General features: G+C 26.4%; 2 protein-coding genes across 4 annotated transcripts in view; one reads left to right on the plus strand and one right to left on the minus strand.

Moving 5' to 3' along the window:
- The first annotated feature begins 668 nt into the window (after window positions 1-668).
- Window positions 669-10,406, plus strand: LOC126836696 (pyruvate dehydrogenase (acetyl-transferring) kinase, mitochondrial). Of its 3 annotated transcripts, XM_050570305.1 has the most exons (8): window positions 672-1,107; window positions 3,291-3,501; window positions 3,618-3,802; window positions 3,895-4,062; window positions 4,283-4,455; window positions 9,060-9,172; window positions 9,260-9,371; window positions 9,482-10,406. In XM_050570305.1, exons 1-8 carry the CDS (start codon window positions 1,002-1,004, stop codon window positions 9,614-9,616), a joined length of 1,203 nt encoding a protein of 400 aa, XP_050426262.1. In that variant the 5' UTR covers window positions 672-1,001; the 3' UTR covers window positions 9,617-10,406. The 3 variants fall into 3 exon arrangements, 2 of the variants coding, with proteins under 2 accessions (XP_050426263.1, XP_050426262.1); XR_007685369.1 differs by lacking the exons at window positions 9,260-9,371; window positions 9,482-10,406 and adding an exon at window positions 5,126-5,332 and having other exon boundaries at window positions 669-1,107; window positions 9,060-9,175; XM_050570306.1 differs by lacking the exons at window positions 9,260-9,371; window positions 9,482-10,406 and adding an exon at window positions 5,126-5,282 and having other exon boundaries at window positions 669-1,107; window positions 9,060-9,149.
- Window positions 10,407-12,149: 1,743 nt separating this feature from the next.
- The window catches only part of LOC126837142 (ELAV-like protein 3), a 59,789-nt gene continuing 52,650 nt past the window's right edge, over window positions 12,150-19,288 (minus strand). Inside the window, exon 11 of the mRNA XM_050570966.1 lies at window positions 12,150-12,168. The gene's annotated coding sequence lies outside the window, so the exon portion shown is untranslated. The remainder of the gene's footprint in view (window positions 12,169-19,288) is intronic.

The raw sequence follows: 19,288 nt of genomic DNA on the forward strand, positions 1-19,288 counted from the left end.
ACTTTTAGTTATAGTATAATTCTTGTGACCTTTTCGATTCCAATCTGTGCTGACTTTTTCTTGTTATTTTTAACGCTTAAAATTTGTTTTTTTTTTATATATTTCACATTTAAATATTTCATAGTTTTAAAAACTCACATTTTCTGTGACCTTAATTAGTGTGAACGAAAAGCGCTATTTATGAAGGGGCAAAGGATAGGCAATATTTGGCAACACTTTATCTAGTAACCATTTCAAGTATGCCGACTAAATTCAATGTAAAAAAAGATAAAGTTGTCTAGTTATAAAACTTTTAAAGTTATTTTAGCCCCCTCAGAAAAGATGTTATTCTTTATAAAAATAATTATTATAAAATAGATATTTCTTTTCTATGTATGTTTAAAAATTTTAGCTTAGTCAGTTTTAGCAAAAAAATTGCCTATACAAAGCGCCTTTATAAATTCTAGTGTAGAGGCCTCTTAAGAGATGGCGCCACAGCCACTACTAAATACTAATATTGTGTATTATTATTCAGATTGTAAACCGGCTGACCGACCGGCGAAAGGCAAAAAAAAAAAAAAATTTCTCCCACCTTGCAAGTACAAATTATTGTCATCGTCAGACCACCAGCAGAGACTTGTGCCATTATCTCTTATCATCTATATTATAGAAATTTAACAGAAAACAATAATTATTATCATTCGTTCGTTTAATGAATCGATAATAAAAACATAATTTATTATTATTAAATAATATTACTTCGGTTCGCCGTGTAGTTTCTGTAGTTTCGATTTGAAAACAACTTTTGTTTTTTCCCTAATATATTTATAACAGTTTTATTTTATTTTACACAAGACAAAATATCGATTTAACTGTACCTCGACCGATTCGTTTGTTCGTTTCTACAGCACACACACACACACAATAATTTTATAACTAGTTACACATTGGTGTTGTTCTTATAATTTTTTTTCCCCTTGAAACGTTTTTAACTGGCTGTTTGCATTTGACCGTTGGCAAAAATGAGGATCATCAGTCCTAGTATGGCCCGAAATTTGGAAAAGATGGTGGATTTTTACTCGCAGTTCAATCCGTCTTCGCTGTCGATCAAACAGTTTATGGATTTCGGTGAGTTACGTGCATAGAAAACGAAAACGTCGTGGCAATCGTTGTTTGACGTCTCGATAACGCTTCTATTGTAACATATACAGGATAAAGCTTAACATTTTTTTAAAAATTATAACGTATTGTAACCTGAATACTAGACGCAGACCTTACATCGATTCACCGAATAATAATTCTATATTAGTACTATGAATTTATTGTTAAATTTAATTCATCGCTGTACGCGAATCAGTCATTTGATCTTGTGATCCAAAACGAGTTTAGTATTCATAATCATTTCATGTCAAGTAAGTTCTAAATTTACAACTTACGCCAAGGCTACAATACCAATAAGCCTTACAACAGCTGGTGTTTGTGTAATTTGTCTCAGTGCATGCTTAATTATACTACATTTAAGTACTTGGTAAATGCCTATATATATATAAATGACCTAGACAATGAATACTACATTAAGGTTAACATTGTACAGGTGACCTTATTGTTTTACAAATTCAATTTCACACACAATATTATTGATTACTCTATTTTTTATTTTATAAATTTTCATTGCATGCAGTTTCAAATATATTATTATTTGAATTACTTTTTTTTTTTTTTTGTAATTGACTTCATTGTGGTCATAATGAGCACACAGTGCAACATATAGGAAAATAATTATTTAATCCGTAATTACAAATCCATTAATCTTAATCGACGATATTAACAATATTATTAGCACAAAATAATTGTCTATAATTGCCAACACTAATGTTTATCATTAATGCTGGCCTGATTATCAGAACTATCTTATTTTTAAGTCGTTAAAACATTCTTGTTTAACAATGCCCTTGAACATTTATTTTTTCTTTCAACACAATCTCGTTGTTAAACAAGAACTATCAGATAAAATATATCTAATTAAATTGATATGATGGTCGAGTAAGGTATTATTATGAAAATAAATTACATTTATTTAAATAATTGTATTATTCACTTATAATAAGTATTTACAGTATTTAATATAACTCATAATTTGGTATTATATATTGATAATTAAATTATCTATTCGAATTGTCTAACTAATTAAGAAGATTTAGTACCTTTTTAACTTTACATAAAGCTGTAAAATAGTAAAGCCGTATACAAATGTTAAAGTTAGTTCCAAATTCAGCAGATAAAAAATGTTAACACATTATTTATTACATAAATATTGCAACAAAAAAATGTATCTGATAAAAAATAAGGTGCAAGTTTAAATGAGCTACGTGAAATTTAAAATACGATTTATCAAAATATAAACATATTGATATAGTTTTAACAAAAAAAATTTGAAAGAGAAAACTGAGTTCCCCTCAGACAACTTTTTTTTGCGTTTGGCCATAATTGTGAACTATATAATAAACTCAAAACTAAATTTAAGTTTTATCTAGTAACTTTTAACTTCAAAAGTTATTTCTTAGAGTTATTTATTTCACAAATTTAAAAAAAAGTATCATCTTTGAAGTTAACACGGTTGGATTTTTTTAAATTGTTTGGTTTTACTTGTAAAATTTTTATTTGTAGAATAATGTTTTTATATTATTCATAAAATGTATATAACAAAAATAAACATATAACTGACCATAAAATAAAGGAGGCTGTAATCCAATTCTCAAATTAGACCTCTCATCATGACTTCCGCCTAAATTTAGTTTTTACAGAATATCATCAATATACAAAAAGCATTCATTTTCTTTTGTTAAAGAGCCAAATTGAGTAATAAATGTATTTCTTAATATTAAATCAAAACAAAAACTAGTAAAAGTAGTTTCAAAATATCTACTTTACTATACAACTGTTATAAACTAGTAAGCAAAGTACCTATAACAAATTTGGTCACTACAATAATAGAAAATTGTTATTAAGAGGGATGCTTGAACCCCTTGTCCCTTAATTGTACCAACAAAATTCAAGTATGTTTTCCGCTAGACACTTTTTGTCCCAATTATATATTGATCTAGGGACGACCGCATTGCAATGACAGAGTTTAACTTAAAATACAAGTTTTTTATTGGTCGACAAAAGTGAATTAATTTCAATAGTAAATTAAAATTAATGTCATTTTATTTACATGGATATTATTTTTATTTGGTATTTGATATTATTCTACATAGATTAAATAAAAGTCTGTGTAAAATTTTTGTGTAAACATTTTTTAAAATTTTTAGGTCTAAAAGCAAATGAACAAAAATCGTATCAATTCTTGAAAAAAGAACTTCCCGTTCGATTGGCTAATATCATGAAAGAAATTCACCTACTGCCCGACAATTTGTTAAAAATGCCTTCCGTGAATTTAGTGAATAACTGGTACGCTCAATCATTCAAAGACGTATTGGAGTTTGAAATCGATGATGGCTTAACCGAAAGTACATTGTCCAAGTAAGTTTAAAATATAATATTGTTTGAAATTATGGTGTTTTATTTTTCATACAAATTGAAATCAAGTTGACTTCAACTTTTAACTCGTATTTAACATTCTTTTGTTTTGTTTTTAGATTTACACAGGCGTTGGTGAAAATACGAAATCGACATTCTGACGTTGTTCAAACAATGGCCCAAGGCGTACTCGAGCTCAAGGAATCCCACAAAATAGACACCCATACAGAGAACAGTATTCAATACTTTCTCGATCGGTTTTACATGTCTCGAATCGGCATACGAATGCTTATAAATCAACATAGTGAGTATTAAAAAAAAAAAAAACAATTTATAATGTTTTACCTATATCCAATCGAGCGATTGAATCCAAATAATAGATGTGTTTTTGAATAGCTCTGCTGTTTGGTGAACATCTTAAAAACAACCAATATCAACATATTGGATGTATCGATCCGAATTGCAATGTAATGAACGTTGTAAAGGATGCGTACGAAAATGCCAGATTTTTATGCGATCAATACTACTTGACCTCTCCCGAACTACAAATTAACCAACCTTTAGGTGAGCTTCTCATATGTATTTAAAAAAAAAAAAAACGTTTAAGAACTAATTAATCAGATAATCTGGCCTTATTTTTTTAAGCGACACCGGCTTACGTGAGTTCATATGGGGTAAGACATAGATAGTCTTGCTTGAATACACGTCAGCCGCCGCCGTTTGTAACAAATTGAATGACTTGTCTAACAATACAATTTCTCTCTAAACTTGTATTGTCGTACAGATAGATGTGATGAAGAACCCATAAGAATAGTGTACGTGCCGTCACATTTGTATCACATACTCTTTGAGATTTTTAAAAACGCCATGAGAGCTATCGTGGAACACCATAAGATAGATGTTTTACCTCCACTGATAGTAACGTTAGTCAAGGGAAAAGAAGACATCTGTGTTAAAGTAAGTACCATAACATTTTTTTTTATTAAAGATGTTTATAGTTTTTTAATTTCACCTACTTACATTAATTTATATTTTAGTTAAATTTTTTTTCTATCAACGTTAATTAAGCAACATGTTATCAAAACAATGTAAACAATAAATCAGCACTATACAGGGTAGGGTCAAAAACTGATTAGTACCCTATGCCCTTGAAATCCGTCAGAGTATTAATTTAGTTTCAACTTTCTCTTCAGTATACGATATCTGATTTATGGAGAAATAATAGTCCAGCAAGAAAAGACAAATTATATTTTTTATTTTACAAACATTAAATAGTTTATAAAAATACCAAAGTTATTTTACAGCCCGGTACTTGATGAATTTTTATTTTTCTATTGCAATTTATACAACAATTGATTTGATAAAAATTTGATGATACAGTTCTTAATTGGCATTTTTTTCAATAACTTATGCTATAGTCATTTTTTTTTTAAAGATATTTTTGTGCTGTTTATACTTATTTGAATTTGTCTCATTTGGTTGTGTTTAAAAGAATTTGCTTAGTTTAATTACTTCACCAAACATTTACTTGACATTGACTTCAACAAAGAAATGTCGAGCGATAATTTATTTATTTAAACTGAATTGCCGTATTATTTCCGATTCAGAGCACCGTGTAATTTTTCAGAGTAATTTCAACAAATTAGAATTTTACAAATTAAATGTACAAACTAGGTATAAAATTACTCCTTGTTTGAACACAACTCAAGGCGAAAGCAGCGTTCATGGAAGAAAAATCAGAAAATAGAAGAAGACTGGGAAAAAGAACGGAATAAGTTAAAGAGGTTTCATTTTAATATTGAATTGCCTTGTTTAATTTTATAACATTGCCCAGGTTTGTTTCCTTTTTCCCATTCATTTAATTTAATTAATTTTTGTTTTTAATGATAGTTGATATTAATGCTTGTTATTTGTTTTTCATCTATATAAGTTTAACCTTAATCCGTTAAACAGACTAAAAAACAATGTCTTGTAAGGTATTTATACCTTCTCAGTAAAGGTGCAGATTTAAATAAAAGTAGGCTTTATAAAAAATAAAATAACTTGATATTTTTTTAATCGACAAAATACTGAAATTGTTTTCACTAAAACAACTTTTAATCAAAATGAGCTGAATAATAAGTGAAGCTAAATAATACAACGGATGATCGAATGCTGAATTGACGTGGAATCTTACAGTCAAACCGGCAAAAGTCAATTATTAATGTAAACATTATTTATTACCGCCCTATAATAATAAAAAACTGTTTCTATCATTAATTTTGGTCGTTAAAAATAATTTATCACTGGAATATTAGTCCAAAGATCTTATACTAGACTTTGTATAATGTCCGTTTGCAAAACCTTATCTCGAAAGCATTTGTTATTAAAATTAATTTTCTCATTAAATAAATTATAGAAATTCTACTAATGGTCAATTAGTAATTGGTCAATAATTAGTCAGTCGTTATTTAAACAGAAATGTTCAACAAGTATTGTTAAAAATATTTGCCTAACCAAAATCTAGATATTTTTAACATATATTTTGTATTTGTATCGTTATCAAAGCAATCGTTATGGTGTCAATCGATAGAGTATGCACAGATTAAAAGTTTCATTCAGAACTTCGGTGAATATGTTTTTCATGCATTTTACAAATAATATAATAATATTTTTTATTGAATTTTAAGACTAAGAAACAAACGTGTTTTGGGTACTACAAATAATATCCGGTGTTGTGGTCGCAGTTTTTATACTTGGTCGTCAAAAACCACTTTAATAGGGTTTTTCATCGTTTTTTATTGGCTAATTAAACTAATAAAACATAGGTACCATTATTCGGCATATATTTGTTACAGCCCTGATTAGATGATGTTTATTTGTTCGATAGGGCTATTAAATAGCGTTTCGCTAAATCCTAGTACGATAAACCTGTTGACGATGTTAAAAAATTATCGTTCTCAAATTATTAATTATTATTATCCTCAAACCGTTTGTCAATGAACATTATTATTAGTTTTTTTTTCACTCTGAATGAAAGATTATCGAGTGCCCTGACGTAGGCTATAAAAAAGTATGGCTGTGTGATTGCCAATGGTTGTTTGTTTACAGTTACAATATTATAATGATGTTGCAGTAATTATTTTCAATAATATTTTTCTGTATTTATTCGCGCACACAAGATAACCTTGTGACGTACATATACACTGCCAATTTATATATAAAACTAATGTGCAGTACATTGTAACCTTTTTTTTAATTATTACAAAAGTGAAAACCACTTAAGCAAGTGCTTAATAAATTTAGATAAAAACCCCATAGATAAAGTTTCAAGTGATCTCCGTTATTACGTGGACGCCAATTTTAATATTATCTTTAATTTACAATACTCGACGTTGAACTGATCAATTAATTAAACAAGCAAACATACAAAAGACCAATAATGAACCACTGTCATATAATAATTTATTGAAATAAAAACATAATATTTTATATTGAACAATTTACTATTTGATTGTTTTCAAATAGCATCATTCGATTAAATAACAAAATAACGCCTATTAGAATACAATAATATTTCATTAGCAATAATACAAAACGATAATTACCTACTTAATTCGCCTAGCTTTTTTTTACTATTACAAAAAGATTACCCGACTCGAAAAGTTCTTTTTAAATAAATAACATATTAAACTTGTCATTGATGTATGTCATAGTGTAAAAATGTAATAAATGAAAAACAAAATCGTTTTTACCTAAACTACAAAATCGTTTAAATGCATAATAAAAATGTATTCATAATATGAACTGACGAAAACTTAGTCATCTTTTTTTTACAATACAATTTTTTATTTGAATAGTAGATTATTTAAATGACGTCCAGCTCTGAATATGTTATGTATAAATGATATGCATAATAATAAATATACAAGTAATTTCCTGTAATATTTTTTCTGTAATTCTATTAGAAAATTTGTGTTGTTTAGTTGAAGGTCATTGCATTATTTATCAATTTTTATTTTCCTTATTAATTAAAAAATTATATATTAAATTACAAATGCCGTTTCAATAACGTCCAATTATAATGCTTGAGTACAATTCTGTATTTTTTTCTGACGTGAGTTTATAAAGAGTGTTAAAAAAGTACACTAATTTTTAAGTATAAGAATTTGGAACTTTTGTTTAAGTTAAAACGTCTATTAATTGTTACCCCTGAATTTTGTATTATGTGGAGAAAATATACGTTGTATATATTTATTAGCAAAAGTGTAATTTATAAGTGACACAATTTTTAATTGTAGCCTCTTAAAAGTTTGACTTTTTGTACTTGGCACCATTGATAAAATATTCTCATTTAGAGAATTAAATACCAAAATCAAAATGTTCTTAACGACGTTTCGTTTGTTTTAAGTTAATGTTTTTTTTTTCAATACAATATTGAAAATATTATTGTCTTTTGTTTGGTACGTTGTTTTACATCGTTTAGCACTGATACATATATTTAGCATCGTTAAAATAAATGTTATCCGTCTTGTTGACCTTTCGAAATTAACTTATATGGTACGAAAAGAGATTAATATTATGATACTTGCTAATCAAAATAATGTTTTAGTTCTAAAAACTATTAATATTTATTAGTATGTCTTACTTTAAATATTAAATGATATTGTACTTGATTGTTTTTACATAATACTGTTGTAATTGTATACAACGATAGTACATTGTTATTTTATTTATTATTCTGCGATATTAATTGTTGTATATATTTTTTCGGGGGTAATTAAGTCAATTATATTAAATGGCTCTTATATGCAGAGACTTTAAAGTACCTAATACGACAAGTAGTCAACTGATAACAATAGTGTATTGTCTAAGACAAACCTGGGAATTATTTAAATCCTTTTTTTAATTTAAACAATGTTTTAAATAATTATTTAAAATACAAATACAATTAAAATACAAATACAATTTAAAATAAATACCTAATTCGTTTTATTTAACTCTTATTTACCATAACGGCAAACAAATTATTTAAATGCATTTCAATTTTAACTTAAATTCAATTTTTATTTAAAAATGCATTTGAAATAACTCATTATTTTCAATTTTTACTTGTTTAAATTGGAAATACTAAATTTAGTTACTTATACACGGTAATTTATGAATAAAATTGAATCAGTTCATTTATTAATTATGAAAAATTATTTCAAATAAATATCATAAATAAAAAATAATTTATTACAAACAGTAATGAAACAGAAATGTGTTTAAAAAAAAAATTATTTGACGCTCAAAAAAACAAAGGAGTTATTCTAAAAAAATGTATTATTATTTATTTTTTTTTTTAAATCATTATTTGTTGTTTGTAGAAAAATTGGCCCTGATCTGGTTATCGTTAAGAACAAAAATATGGTTTACTCATGTATACAACTTGGCCATTTCCAACTGTGTGGAACATTGTTTACTGTTTAAATTCTTTCGTTCTAATATTTTTATCATCATACCTTTAAAAATGATATTTAATATCATATCTACTGTATAATTCCAAAAACAAAAAATGAATTTTTTTTTGTTATTTCTAGGTGTCTGATCAAGGCGGTGGCATTCCAAGAAGTTTGAGCGATCAGTTATTTCATTACATGTACTCGACTGCTCCGCAACCGTCAAAATCCGATGCGCATACAGTGCCGTTAGCAGGAAAGTATATTTTGGTTATGAAAACACTTTTTCCCGATATTATCTCTCGTTTTTTTTTTAATAATTAACAATTTTTACTGTTAATAGGGTACGGATATGGTCTGCCTATATCTAGGCTTTACGCTAGATATTTACACGGAGATTTAGTGTTGATGTCGTGCGATGGATACGGTACTGATGCTATTGTATACATGAAGGTGCGTTTAAAAAAATTATATATTTATATAAACTGCAATAAACTCAAAATGAACATTGAAAAACAATTTAGCCAAAGTATAGTAAAAATGTTGTTTTATCATCCGTACAGGCGTTGTCGAACGAAGCCAACGAGTTGTTGCCTACATTCAACAAAATGTCCACCAAATTTTACAAAAACACTATACAAACTGGTGACTGGAAGGGCAGTTATGCATCACAGAACCAAAAGCACTACAATACTTAGAGTACAAACTGAACTACTTTCTCATTGGTCTTAGTCATTTTTTAAAACAAACATTATGAAGAAAACCCAAAAATTTTCTTGCCTTGTTATGTTTGTTTATAGACTTTTTTTTATAATTGTGTTAGTACACGGTTTAGTGATAAAACGGAAATTCTCAAATGTAGTTCCTCTACTTTCCGGTGTCTTTTTTTTTTATTTTGTTAGCTCATCGAGTATATTATAATAATAATTATTATCGACTCTATTAAGACTTATTTTATAGAATTGGAAAAATTGAATTTATTATAACCGTAATATTGTGGTATTATATGTTTATGGTTTACCGTACCAAATACAGTTTATATATCAAATTGTATATTATTTGTAATTCACGTGTGGGGGCAAAGGTGTCTGAAGTTGATCGAGGTCAAGTAAATTTTGATTTTACTCTAAATGTAAGACAATATTATTACTGTCAGGTATGACTTGTTTTAATTTTTCATAGCGGCAGATTAGTTTGGATGATATTACTTGGGTAAAGTTTAAGTATAAATATCAAATACTTTGACTTATGTGTTGTGAACTTTAAAGAAAATTTACTAGTTATTAAACTTATTGAACATGATTACAATACTTTGATCTTCCACTATATTGACAGTGATTTTAATAATTGAAATTATTATTTTTATTTATCAATTTTTCTTCTAGAATTATTTTTTAAAAAATTTGACATACTACATTAAGTTTCTTTTTAGCAAAATGGTGTTTACAAAATAATATTATTCCTAACTGATTTTATGTTTTTTCCAATGCAAAACCATGTGAAATTAATTTGATTCCAAATTAGTTACCAATTTTTAGACTAGTCATTTGTTGTTTTTTTTTTTAGCTTAAAATTAAGCAGTTATATATAAATTTAAATAATTATTGTAAACTGTAAAATGTAAGTACCATTTGTTTGTCGTTGACAAAATTGACTGTAAATTAAATGTGAGTATGAAATTTTAGTTTTTGCGTTTTATAATATATCATATCAAGTGAATATACATAATTTAGTAATTTTCAATGACATTTTTAATTTGAATTTTGTAACCAACTTAACAAATCGACTTGATATTTATTTTGCAAAGTTTGTTAGGTTTCATTATAAAAAAAAAACATACTAGGAGTAGAAATTTATAAAATATGAAAAGAAGTTTATAATTTTTGTTATTGGTTTTGATAATCAAACTTTGTTTTTACAAAAAAAAAAAGTGTATAATTTCAAATAGAATGTTAGCATTAGAAGTTTTAGGGCTTAAGGTCTGAAAATTGGATCTAAGGTAGATTGGGGCTATAATATCTACAACTTTCTCAAAAATAAGAAGTCAATTTTTTTTCTATAAAGAAAAACCAATAAAAAGTATTGTTTCTGTATATGTGGTACAATTACAATTTTTTTTTTGTATTGCATGTAACAATTAAAGTTTAAGTGACAGAGGCCTGAATAAAACATAAGACCGTATAAACAAACTATGTATTGAATTTGTTTAATGTACTATTTGGCGTGTGGTTGTTCTTAAAGTAATGTTATCGAAAGTCAGTCTATTTATGAACATTAAGAAATTGTTTGATTAGATGTTAAAAGGTTAAAGCAAATTGGAGAAAACCTTAAACAGGCTGATTAGCCTAAACATCAATAAAAAAAAAAGTTTAATTTAAGGCTGGGCTTATATTTTCAGGAAAGCTATTTGATATTTTACCTTTTTAGATAACTTGAGACTTCTGAAAATACTAGATTAACTTGCATAATTAATCAACTGGAGTTTGATAGGCAATAAAAGAATCTAAAAAAGCTAGTTCTTTGTCATCCTACGTGAAACGTAGCTCTTAAGCACTACTTGTACTTATTTTTAATGAACAGCAAAATAATTAGTTATTTGGCGATGGTTAAAAAATGTGCCTTATAATTAATTACAAAAGATCGATTGCTTTTTAGTTAACTTAATATATAATAATGATTGCAATTTTGTTATGGCTGTAATATTGTATAGTATGTATAAAACAACTAAAATATTTTCTGCTTCACTGCGAAGCTGTGTTAGGTATTAATTCTACTAACTCTTTTGTTCTGGACCGATCAGGGCCGTCTTAGGCTATGCAGAGGCCTTTTGTCACTATGAATTTTGCGGCCCTTTAAGAAAACCATAAAAAACTTAAAGGTATAGTACTTAAGTACTAAAAAAATGTATTATAGTGTTTTTACAGCGGTTTTTACTAGTGTTTCTTTATTATTTATTAACGGTCAGTTAATAAATGGTCGATTTTTTCAGAAAAAAACAGTGGTCTTAGAACATTGCTAAGTACTTAGGTACTTGAGAACTAAAAAACTTACTTTTAAAGTTATACTTTTATAGTTTTATATTTTACAACGTACGTCGTGTATGTATTGTAGCTCTCTTTGATTCGGCGTTTCAATAATTTATTACTGAAGAAAATGAAAACAGAAAAGCTTTCATCATTTTAACTTAACGTAAAACATTGTTGGATGCTTTTCTCGATTTTGAAGCGGAAGATGTTTATGTTTTGAATTTCTGAAAACATTTCGATTTATTTATAACAACACTTAAATTATTATTCCTGTTATTCTCTAGTAGCTTTAAATTTCTAACTTAAACAGCCAACAGCTATCGTAGATTTCATATTATATAATCGGCTGGCGTGCTAGTAAGTTTTGTTATAATAAACAACAGTCTTGAACATAGTCGAAACAAGAATAAGGTACTTTATTAGACTAGACACTTAAAAAGTTCATTCCTTCCCCTTCAAAGTCGAAAACAACACCCGAAAAATTTACATTTTTTTTCATCTTAAAATTACAACGCTCCATAATATTTTTATCAAAATAGTCCAATATTAGTTCCAAATTTGTATAGAATATTCTTAAGACATAGTACGATTGACAAACGTTGATAACCTAAACAATTATATTCTCCTACAAGGGGTGGAATTTTTTTCTTTCTTAGTTTTAGGGGTTTACGTTTGACAATTAGAAAAAAGATATATGTAGAATGGCGTTATAACATAAAATTGTTCTCAAAAATCTGTAGTCAAACATTTTTTTTTATTAAGAAAAACCCCAAGAAAAATGGGGAAAATTACACTTTGACAGTAGTCAGTTTTTAGGTTGTTATGTGCGGTTTATATACATACTACCCACATAATCGCATCGAAGCGTTTAATTAAAATCGATTTTATCACTTAGAGTTATAATAATTCCTGTAGACCTGTGCACTAGGTTTTTTTAACCAGTCATTCTTATCCTACTGCGTATATGTTTATAAATACATCATAAGATATTAAAAATATTCAATTTATTAAGTTATTTTTGTACGCAGTTGTACTTTTGTCGAAAAATGTATTTATACAGATATATTTATTATTTAAAAATAGAACACAGTATGTAAAACAACATTGAAAGATAACTCTTCGCTCGTTGAAATTTACCTACCCACTCTGAACATAATATTTTTCATAACTTATTTTAGTACTAAGTACGTCGTACGCAAGATTAAACATTTGTGCAAATATCCAAAAAAAAAACACGAGAGTACAATAATAATGTATTTATTTTCATAATATATTTGTTCTTAACCAATTTATTTATGTTAGTCATAACATAGACTGATAGACACTTGTTTTGATGTCATTAAACTGTGTATTGAAAGTTATCGGGTATAAAAGTGACCGAATTGAACACTAAACAATATAGCTTCTTCTGTAGCCACGGTAAATTTTTGAATTTTGACCAATCCAAAATTTCAGTATATATACATACATAATTCTATTATGATAGCCAAAATATTCAACATGCTATTTACGATATATTTCATATTATCTGTTAAGTATAAAACTTTAAAAAAAAATTGTATTATTTAACATTTATTTATAATTAAACTTAATTGTTTTTTATTTTTATTTTGCAGGCATTGTTTGGCATTATAAATAGCGTCGATAATGAAAAATACCCTATGAGTAGTCAGGTAAAATTTAATTAAAATTATAATTTTTTAATAACAATAAGTAAATATGTTTTGCCACAAAATATAAAAACGTTTTTAACAGTTGATTCAGTTGTATAAAAAGCTAAAAGGTAATACCTATATATGATAATTTACTATTTCAATCGTGAATAAAAAATATGTTTTAACTATTAACGGATTTATTTCTAATTACTAAAAGTATTGTTCATGATTCAAATTTAACTTTGAGATAGTTTCATTTGTTTTATCTAAAAGGTATTAATAAGGACACGATGGTAAACGTTGCCCACTCATAACCTCAAATTAAATTTTAGCTTAGAGACTTGCAATTTACACTAAAAATGAGATTATTTTTTTATTAAAAAACATTTATATTATATGTAAAGATATATTTGCAAAAAAATAGTTCAGCAAAAAGAACATATTTTTACATAACACTAAATAAATGTAAAAAATTATACATCTGTGATAGGTTTACAAAAGTTGATTAAGATGACAATTTTTCAATGCTTTCGGGGAAATACATTATTTTTTAATTGATAATAAAATTCTAAAAAAAATGTTAATACCGTACATTTATTCCTTATGATACTAGCAATTTAAATGTAATCCAAACATTTATTTTTGATTAATATACATAAAAAGGATAAAAAGAACGCAACATATTTTAGACATCAAATCAAACTATTTATTTTGACAAATCAGAAAAAAAATGTTTTAAATATTAACTGCCTATAGCCACCATAGTTTGATATGAAACCACATAAACATACCACATTATGCCACTTTGTGTAATACTTACTTTTTTTAAAAATTATTAGTATTACCTTTACAAAAATCGTCAAAAATTGCCATATCGACTTCTGAGTTCTGTCATCCTACAACAGACTTATTGTATTTGTAAATAACTTGTATAAATATTATAATGTTATATACAATATACTTATGTACTATTGTATATAAAAAAAAAATACTAATTAAATGTTTATTTTTTTTATAAATTAGACTGACCCCAAATATACTCCACGGGATAATGACTTTGACTGGGTATGTTTTAAATGGTTATTATGTACCGAATATGTATATTAGTTGAATAAGGAAGAAAATCATACAATAAAAAATTTTAATTATAAACGGTACAGTACAGATGCACAAAACGTCCCGTGACAATCCACAAATTTACATTTTAAATGTTATATTGCCCGTATTCTGGCTAAAATACAATTTGAACAAATACATTTTTTTTTTTTTTTAAACACACTGTAAAAGTTGTTTAAAAATATACAATCTCCTATTGACAAAATAATAATCACTCCTTAATTCGAACTACTCCAAATGTCTCGAGACTTTTTGGACAACAGCATGTTTTTTTCTAAAGATGTAAAAAATATAAATGGTTGTATTTTCTTTTTATAGTCTAAATTGGATGGTCCTGCTTTGAGTAACTATATATTATATGGATATGTCGACAATCCAAGTTCAAGTGTATTTAGTCCAAACGACAACGATGACTGGCCCATCGGCGTTGACGAATCGTATAATTAATTAATATATAATATAATATAAATATTTTGTTTTAAACCATATCATCACATTTATAGAAAATCATTTAACCATTTTTAATAAATTATTATTATACTCTGTTTTGATTAATGCAATTGTAAAAAAAAAGCAGCCATTCGTTTAGACTCATGCCTCAAGATTACCGACAGTAATATATTATGAATTCTGCTCAAAAGCATGTACGGGTAAATATATTTATAGCCAAGGTCTGAGATAAGGGAAGGGGGCTCCAAAGAAACCAAAAACAACACAGCTCCGTGCAAAGTAACGGACCAATTATTGTTCTAACTTCTACAGTAACATACTTTGAAAATTATAACATAAAAAATTACAAAAAAAATCATTTTACCCAATCTTGATTTCGAGTGTACGACAAACGATTAAAATATTAATTTAGTACTTTGCATATTTAAATTAAACATAGATGTTGTTTTAATCTGTTTTAAAAATTGGTGACTTAATGGATAAAACTAGTATCTATGAATTGATACGCACCTCACAATTGAGAAAATAGTTGTTTACCGATATTCAATAAAAGTGTACACCCAAAATCTGATATTCAAATTAAAGTTACATTTCATTTCAGTTCTTAATTTCGGTGCTAGAAAACATCTAAGTCTTAAACATGTTAAGCTCATCAATCATTTAAAGTTATAATAAATTATATAAAAATACACAAATGTACGGTTATTAATAAGCAACTATAATCGTAAATAAAAAAATAGATTGTAATTTATTTTTAATTGAGCACACATATTTTGTTTGTTTTTCCAAAATTTTTCAGTAGTAAGCTATTCTTACCAATATATATATGGCGAAGCCTAGCATTAGTATCATTTGTACTTCATATTAAAATATTTATTGCTTTAGTCATTACTAGGATTGATGTTTTTTATACGGCATAAAAGTTTTAATTTTGTGTATAATAATAATGTGCATTTTATTACAAATTCTAAATATTCTAGCAAGTTAGAAAAATTAAAATAATTTATTGATCGTTTAAGTATAAAATTGAAGTAGGATAGCAGGTAGTGTTGCCAAAAACAAAAAACGGTAAAAATATATTGTACATGATGTCTTATTGAAAATTTAATATTTGTTTTATGAATATTCAAGACGAAAGCAAAAATGTTAATTAGCACATCAAACAACGTTTTTTTGTGTCAATGGCGATGATATATTATATTATTTATACCTAATATTACCAATGTTTTATTGACAATTAGGTTCACGATATTATTAATTTCACTTATACTTGATAAATATGTAAGCACACTTATTATCCATTAGACTAGCAGCGATACACATTGCTTAGCTGTTGAAGTCAAGCAAGTACAATACTTACATGTAGCCATGTAGGTATTGCAAAGATTGCGCGCTTGTTGATTGCGATGGTTTCCTTTTTTTCTTCTTTTTTTTTTTTTTGTAACGAAACCGTGTTTTAAAACGTAAGATCTAAAGTGCGGTTTTAACCGAACTAATGGCGATAAACATACGATATAGGTAATTATAATATTTAAATCCCAATCGTTAACCGCCTCTGGTTAAATTACAGCTATATAATTGAAATTAAAAACTTAGAGAAAGTTAATAGTGTACAATATTTTTTAAGTCCAACTATTTATAACTAAAGATGATGTTCCGTTGATTCAAAATAAAAAGGTACTTATACAAATTTTACAATGTTTTAGTGGAACTGTGTTTTAAGTTGAAAGTTAAATTAGTTTTTTTAACACCGAAATGCCCTTTGTCAAAAATACCGCGCAGTTACCGCGGTTACCATCACGGTACTTGGGGTTACCACTAATCAAGGTACCTATTGTTCAATGATTATATTTTTAAGGTTATGTACAAAACCAGTTACACATAAATTGAAAATCCTCATTTTATTTATTTGAATATTGCGCTACTATTATTATTATTTTTTTTATAATAAAAAATAAAATCTATTCAAGATATCTAACGCTAGAAAATATAAAAAGACAACAAAATAATAGGTAATACTTAATTGATAACCGTTTATAGCGGTATATATTTGATTTAAAAGAAGTCGACAAAGAAAAAAAAAGTAATAAATAATGACATACATAAGTAATTAACACATAACACATACAAGCAAATATCTATTGGGGAAAAAAACTATACAAACAAAAGTCGATATAGGTAGAATCATTATAGTATAACTAATTTGATCAAAACGAAATCGATAAAATAAAATACTAGAAAAAAAGACAGGCGAAAATTTAAAAAAAAAATGTAATAATTAAATACAATAATTATACGTAGGTAGTACAAATTATTAGATTTAAAGATCAAATCTTATGTATAAATATAAGTAAACTAAAGTGGAAAAAAAATTGAAAATTACCTTATATAAATTATAATAGTAAATAATCTAATAATACATAACTATTGTTATAATTTAAAATATGTAGCTACATATCAAACCATCGCGTTTATATGATTTATTTTCAAATAAAAATTAAATGGTTTTTTCAATTTTTTTTCATATTGACTGTTACAATACTAGTAATAATAATTTAATAATTTAATACACCTATGTTATAATATATAATCATACTATGGTAATATAACAGAAGATTATAAATAGAATGAAACAAGATGGATAATAATAATAATAATAAGCACACTATGTATGTAATAATATTATCATAAGAATAATAATACTACTAATATAATGCGTACAATGATAATATTAATAATTAATAAACGCTAAGAAATGTAGGTATCTATATGAAAAATGATGATAATAATAATAATTGTATAATAATTATAATGTATGCAATATGCATGTATTTTTATGGTCGTGTATGAAAAATTATAAAAAAAAGCTTCTATAGTTAAATTTAATTTTTGTATGATTTTTTTTTTTTTATTTTACAAATTCCGTATTTTGTAAAAACAATATTTTAGAATTGTTCTTTCCTAACGCGATACCGCATTTCAATTTTCATTATTCTTATTTTTTTTTTTTGTTGCTATGTTATAATTTTTTAATAATAGGTACATTATTATTATCACAGAATAATCGTTTGATGAACGTCGTGTAAGGTATGCGTTGTTGTACATGTGTGCGTGTTTTCACAGTATGTCTGTGTATAAATTATACTAATCGTTGTGAACAAATTTCTCCATATAAATTACACCAATTAAATTCCAACCAAAAAAAAAAACTTGAAATATTTTCAAAAACTTACCCGACCTATTAAAATATTTTTGGCAATTTTTTTCTAAAAATGTTTTACTAGTCACTGCCCGTTCATATATATTTTTTTGTAAAGCAATTCTACACTTCAGTTGTTTCGGCTATTAAATTCAAAATCTTTCCACGATTAATCAAATAAACATTTAAAAAAAAATTGCCAAAATACAATATCGCTTAGGAGTTGGCTACACTACAACAATAACTTCTACCTAAATAGGTAAGTATATTATATTTATTTCATATAATATAATATTATCTCACTCGTTCGCTAAATAGTTGTCACTAATAATTGATCACTTTGGGTACCGTTATCACACCACAGCCTTTCTACATGTTAAATGGTATTATTATAATAATTAGGATGTAAGAAAAAACATTTACAGGAAAATTTTGTAATATTTCATATTACTCTATAGATGGAGAACTTTTTTAGTTTAATTTCAAAATTTAGTTGATATATTTTGAGCTGAGAATATTATAGGCTACAACACAGATAAAAATAGAAAGAAGATATTATAGTCTTTGGTACACAAATTAAGTTAAAATCAACAATTACACAAAAAGCTGACTTCCGAGGAAATTATAAATTGCCAATAACTAAGGAAACGTCAAAAACGATAAATACACATAAATGCTAATAATATTGTACTATCGACTTCTTGATTTACAATTGTAATTTAATATAATTTTTTTTATTTTAAATTGCCCTCAACTCTTTTAGTTCAGTTTAAATTAACCATTCTCAATTCTTGACTTACAACTCAGTCCTAACAACAACACGATAAGCCCGTTTTCTCACTCTTGTTGGTAACAATTGAACCCTAAGATAACTGATAAGTTTTCCCTCATTAACTACAATGACTAAATAATAAGTCAGTCGCC

The sequence above is a fragment of the Adelges cooleyi genome, unplaced genomic scaffold, assembly GCF_023614345.1.
Source record: "Adelges cooleyi isolate 19-005CV unplaced genomic scaffold, UGA_ACOO_1.1 ACOO_flye_CR_arks_rails_tigmint_CR_PRNA_247, whole genome shotgun sequence".
NCBI lineage: Eukaryota > Metazoa > Arthropoda > Insecta > Hemiptera > Adelgidae > Adelges > Adelges cooleyi.

Excerpts from the sequence above, each read along its gene's own strand:
- LOC126836696 (XM_050570305.1), top strand. The coding sequence starts at position 1,002 with ATGAGGATCATCAGTCCTAGTATGGCCCGAAATTTGGAAAAGATGGTG. Across the intron at positions 1,108-3,290 it reads CAAACAGTTTATGGATTTCG|GTCTAAAAGCAAATGAACAA; the intron begins GTGAGTTACGTG and ends TAAAATTTTTAG. Across the intron at positions 3,502-3,617 it reads ACCGAAAGTACATTGTCCAA|ATTTACACAGGCGTTGGTGA; the intron begins GTAAGTTTAAAA and ends TTTTGTTTTTAG.